Raw genomic sequence first — 6084 nt, forward strand, 5'->3', positions numbered from 1 at the left:
CTAAAATTAAAATTGTTATAACTTTCAAATTTGAGCTTCAATTTTGAAACATATATCAATTCCATCCTTCTATAACCTTATATTATAAAAATTTATAGAAATATAACATCAATTTTGAAATGTATGCTCTTCATCCCTATGTTCAAAAACTAGCAATTAAACTTTACAAACTAGTCCTTTTTCACTTCTAAGCTCAAAATCTATCAATTTAATACCAAAAGATTCAAAAAATCAACAATGAAAACTTTTCAAAACTTTAACAGTTTCACAAATTGATACCCGAGTTAGCTAAACCAAACTCTTGAGACCTAAAAAAATAAAAATTACAAGAAAATGACTTAATTACACTTACCAATCTTTAGCCGAAAGTCTTGAAAGTTCAAAACCCTTTCTTTATTTTTGTTTTCAGTTGAAGAAGAAGATGACAAGAATATTCTTTTGTTTTTCTTTTAATTTGGCATATTAATTAATTATAATTAACTTAATTAACTTATAATTAACTAAACTTAAGCTTAATTAACATTTTTTATGGTTTACAGTTCATTCCCACTACTGTATATTCATTTTTAATGACCCAATTGCTTAATTGGTCCTTTAATTAATAAAAAATTCATAGCGATTAATTTTTACTATTTTTATAATTTAGTCATTGTACCTTAATTAACTACCCAATTGACAAAATTAAAGAACCAAAATTTAATTAAACCGTACATTAACCTTGTACATATTAAATATTAATATTTATGGACTCAAACATCGAAAATGAGATTTCGAAACCATTATTTTGATACCACTGAAAAATAGGTTGTTACATCACCTCTAGATCTGATCCATCTTGAGGCTCCAACTTTATCATATGAAGCATTGTAACAAAATCAAACAATTGATCGTATCAACATGTATCTTAATAAAACTTAGCAACCATCATTCCAATCAACCATTAATAAAATCTAACACAACATGGTAATTAAAACACAAACAACCATTCTAAACATTCAATCAAAGTAAACTAATTAATAGCTTGGGAATGCTTAGCCATGGAAAAACATCCACATTCAGAGCTAAAGTCTGTGTTGATCTTCAAATTACATCGCCATCAACAAGAAAGAGATGAGATGTCTATAACAAATTAAAAAATTCTACAAAGCTTTCTTTACAAATTCTCTAAAAATCTAAAAATGCTCTCTACAATCTTATCTAAATTCTAAATCTCTATTTGCTTCTATACAAGACAAGTATATATAACAAGAACTAAATGACCAAATTTTCCTCACTAAAAATAAGTTTTTCAAAGGCTAGAAATAATAATTTTACTAAAATGCCCTTTAGTATTTGTCACTTAATTCACGTTTACAGATTAACATCACGACCTCCACTATTGCGGAGTTGCGACATTGATGAAAGATTTCTCTTAGGCTTGGTTTAAGGCATCATCGTCGGGACCTCAAGATTCACACGTCGTGACCTAACGATCCGATGTCATGACTTCAACAATTTTTATTTTGTTATGTCACTTACTGTTTGTGCCTTCTTCAAACTGGTCTCACTTAGTGTCACGCCCTCATACCATGCATGTCGCAAAGTTGCCTTCAAATCTCCAACATATCATTCCAAACAGTTTCTCACATTGAGGCCTCTTATCTACTGATGCCACGACCTTATGGCTAGTCATCTCCTAACACCACGTTGTGACTTCTGACATCACCACGTCTCGATGTTAGGACCATGACATGCTTCTTTCTTTATTTCTAGAGCATGAAGTGAAAGCCATTAGAGCTATCCCTATAAGACTATTCATTATAGTTGACAAGATTGTTTGGCACTTTACCAAAGATGACAAATACATAGTTAAATATGGGTATAATCTTTCAAGGTAGCTAAAGCATATAAATGAAGCAGGTGGTACTTATTCGAGAAGTAATAGACAAAGCTCAATTTGGAACTCGATATGGAAAATTCAAGGTACCTTAAGAGTTAAGAATTTCATACAGAGAACTTGTAATAATGTTATCGAGCTTTGTCAAACAAGTGTCCAAGATACAATGATGAGGTTGAATCTCTTGAGCATATTTTGTTTGGCTGTCGAATTGTAAAAGCGGTTTGGAGAGCATCTTCGCTTCACTATGATCCTACAAAAACCGCATCTTCGCTTCACTATGGTCCTACAAATATTGATTTCTCTAGCTTTTTTAACTGGTGGATTGAGACAAATGAGCAATTTCTAAATTTTGGGTCTTCTTCGACCACAAGTATGACAGCTTGGGTATGTTGAGAAATATAGAGTTGGAATTTATGGATGTCTGAAAGCATTAATACTGACCCCATACAAATTTGGAGTGATGCTTGGAGGATTTTTTGAGTCTCTAAAGACTGAGGAGAATGCTTTGTCCCAATCAGCGCCTTGAATATTCGACTACTTCATGGAGCCCGCCTCTGTATAGTGTTATTAGATGCTTCCTTTGATAAGCAAATGCTACATTTGCCTGGGGGCCGTGGCAGCGATGGTTTATTCATTAGAGGTGCAAATGCCTTAATCTTTGATGGATTTCCTTTTGTGGTATGATAAAAACTAAAGGTGAGTAAAATTCGATTCGATTAAAAAAATTGAAAAAAAATTCGAATTATTCGAATTGAATTAATTGAGTTAATTGAATCAACTTAATTTTTTTTCGAATTTCAAGTTTAAATCAAATTAAATTTTTTAATTCGAATAAGCCAAATACTAAACCGTTTTACTCCCTTCCCCCGCCCCCACTCAAACCCTTTTATTTTTCCTCAACCCCTGAAATTTTTTTCCCCATAAAAAATTACTTTTCCCAAACCCCTGAACTATTTTTTTCTTTTACTTTCTCTCCAAAACTTTTACTTCTCCAAATCCCTATCTTTTTTCCTTTTGCTTTCTTTTAAACCCTAAATTTTTTTTTCGAATTTATATCTACTATTTATGTTATTGAATTAAATTTCACATTTTGTACTATTTATTTATTGAATTGTTTAATCATGATGAATCTTTATTAATATGTTAAAATTGAATTATTAATAATGCCATAAAATATTCATGTTAAATATTTTATGTTTGTATCAATTTCATATTTTATCTTTAAAATAATTTATCAGAAGATAATTGAAATAACTAAATAATCAAAATAGCTGACAAGTATATAAAAGACTAATAAATAAATTACGGATGGATGGAAGTTAATAGCATTACGGTGGACAAATTTATTTTTTTAATTTACTATTTGATTTGATTCGAATTCCATCTTACTCGATTCGATTCGAAAAAAATTTAAATCAAATTAGGATGATAAAATAGGATTCATCAACTCAATTAACTCAACTTTTTCCATTCAATTCGATCAGATTTAACGCTCACCCCTATTAAAAATAAAATTTTTCACTTTACTTATTCAAGTGTATTTAATATTAGAATATTTATTTAACAAAATGGACCGACTTTATCATCACTGATTGATCGAATGATCAGAAATTGATTTGATTTTCAGTGCGAAAGTTGAATGGGAGGGTGTGGAATACACCGCACTGCACATATATAAAAAACATAAAATGATAAAATAAAGTGAACAAATTTCAAATTATGAAATCAGCGTTACGGAACGCTTACTACTTCACTCTCTCTCGCTACTCCTTAAACCCTAACCCCTCACTTCTTCAAATTGCTCCCTTCATTTCCACTTTTCCTTCGCTTCCCTCTGTCCTTTCCAGAAACCATCCCTTTCGTTCCCCTCTCTGCGCCACTCTCATGGCCGGCGGTGATTACGACTCGCCGCAAACCTCTCCTTCTCTGGAGAAACAGTTCGAGAAGTTCCGAGTCCAGCTTGAAGATTCTGGCAGCTTACGGGAACGCATACGCGCCGTCGTTCTGGAAATGGAGTCGGCGACTAGGCTCATGCAAGCTAGCCTCCTCCTCGTTCACCAATCTAAACCAATTCCCGGTAACATTCTTCTTTTGCTTCTTCAAATTATATGGTTTTTGGAATATTACCTATTTTATAATTTTTACGCATATGTTTATATCAACAGAGGTTTTGCAGAAGGCAAATTCTCAGATTAACGTACTAAAGGGTCTTTACAATAAACTTGCTGAAGTTGTTAGGGAATGCCCTGGACAATATTACAGGTGAGATTCATTGGAGATTTTGGTTAATTTCAAATTTTATTTTAGTAGAAATTTTTGTGTTCTTGATGTGGTGTTCGGGTGTGTTACTGTGTTTAGGTATCATGGGGATTGGAGGAGTGAAACTCAAATGGTAGTTTCTTTGCTTGCCTTTATGCATTGGTTGGAAACTGGAAATCTGCTTATGCATACTGAAGCTGAGGAAAAACTTGGATGTATGTTTCAGTAATGAATATTTATTCGGTTTTACGAGTAATTTTTGTATTTGCTAATGAAGACAAATGAGAAAGTTGGTTGTTTTGGCAGTGAACAATTCGGATTTTGCTTTAGACCTGGAGGATTATCTTGTTGGTATGTGCTGAAAGCTTCTCTAATTGAAGAGTTCTATACTCTCATGGATTGAACCGTTTGTTCCGTACTATTTTTTTCTCTAATCTTTTAAAGATTCAATTTTCTTTAGCTAGCCTGAAGTATTCTAGTTATTGAATGGCAAGTAAATGTGATTGACCACATCAATAGGCAGGATGAAATTCTTTGTACATTCTAATGCATTAGAGTCTTTTTCTTTATTAAAATGGCCAGGGTAGTTAACTGAACTTCAGTTTTCCATTTTTTTGGTTCATCTTATTCAAATGAGGACTGTCTCGTCAGACCAATTGATACTTGTGTTAAAATATTTTTAAGAGATTCACCTATCATATATGCTGTTTGTATTTTTGGATGAACTAAATGAAGCATTGTTGATTAATCACCTTTTCTGATTATTGTCATTCTTCAGTTTTTATGGTTTTTCTCCCTATATGTGCAAGAAACATGCAATGTCTATTACTTTGCATCTGAATTTGAGGGTTATTATTTTTCTGCCAATTGAATATACTGATCTGGGAATCTTTTTGATCTCTTGCAGGTGTTTGTTTCATGTCAAATGAAATGGTAAGAAATATGTCAGAAACTTGCTTTCCCGGGCTTTTCAAATTGACAAATGCGTTCTTCCTAGTCTATTGTTTTCGTGTATTTTTTATTCAGATGTTTAATGAGACTGCAAGTTAGAAAAGACTTGTTGGAATGTGATAATTCCAAATGGAACATTATGGTTTTGAACAACTGGTGAAATACTGCATTGGGAAATGTGGCAACAAGGCTTAACATAACATGCATTTCTCTTCGTTTTAACAGCCGAGATATGTGGTGAATCAAGTGACAGCTGGTGACTATGATTGTCCAAGAAAGGTGTTGAAGTTCTTGACAGATCTTCATGCGGCCTTTCGCATGCTTAATCTCCGTAATGATTTCCTGCGCAAGAAGTTTGATAGTAAGCTTAATCTTATCCAGTGCTTTGAGAATCCGGTGTTTTAAGCAACTTCTTATCGAAGACTGAGTTTTTGAAATGCTTTCTCATTATTTTAGGTATGAAGTACGACCTAAGAAGAGTTGAAGAGGTCTATTATGATGTTAAGATTCGAGGCTTAGCAACCTCCGGGGATTCTGTAGGAGATCAAGGAGCCCAAAAGATATGATAGGTTACAGGAGTGGTACATACAACTACTAGATTATCTCTTTCATTTTCTTAACTGCAATTTCTCAAGGGAGTTTGTGATCCTTCAATGCATGGTTTAAAGCCAAAATTTGCTACTTGAACAAAGGAAAGGAGGGTTCAATAAAAAAGTTGTAATAGAGAATAGTTGACAATCTAATCTTTTTTAATTTATTATTCGATCTTTTGCTGAAGTTTTTCTTTTTCTGTTATTCCATCATCAATGGTTAAGCCTGGAAATCCACTGTTTTCGGAATCGGACTGGACTGGCTGGTCGAACCGGTTGGATTTAGAATCAGTGTAGGTCTAGATAGGGGCGAGTAAAATTTAATTCGATTCGAAAAATTCGATAAAAAATTTAAATTTTGAATTAAATAGTTTCGAGTTATTTGAGTTAATTAAGTTATTCAGA

The 6084-nt window shown here is 32.8% G+C and overlaps 1 protein-coding gene across 1 annotated transcript; it reads left to right on the top strand.

The window, feature by feature from the left end:
* Window positions 1–3581: 3581 nt before the first annotated feature.
* Window positions 3582–5866, top strand: LOC107948371 (translin). Its single transcript, XM_016882883.2, has 7 exons — window positions 3582–3956; window positions 4045–4141; window positions 4238–4353; window positions 4445–4489; window positions 5046–5071; window positions 5315–5450; window positions 5546–5866. Exons 1-7 carry the CDS (start codon window positions 3599–3601, stop codon window positions 5653–5655), a joined length of 888 nt encoding a protein of 295 aa, XP_016738372.1. The 5' UTR covers window positions 3582–3598; the 3' UTR covers window positions 5656–5866.
* Window positions 5867–6084: the final 218 nt, after the last annotated feature.

The sequence above is a fragment of the Gossypium hirsutum genome, chromosome A04 (assembly GCF_007990345.1).
Source record: "Gossypium hirsutum isolate 1008001.06 chromosome A04, Gossypium_hirsutum_v2.1, whole genome shotgun sequence".
In the NCBI taxonomy this organism is placed as follows: Eukaryota; Viridiplantae; Streptophyta; class Magnoliopsida; order Malvales; family Malvaceae; genus Gossypium; species Gossypium hirsutum.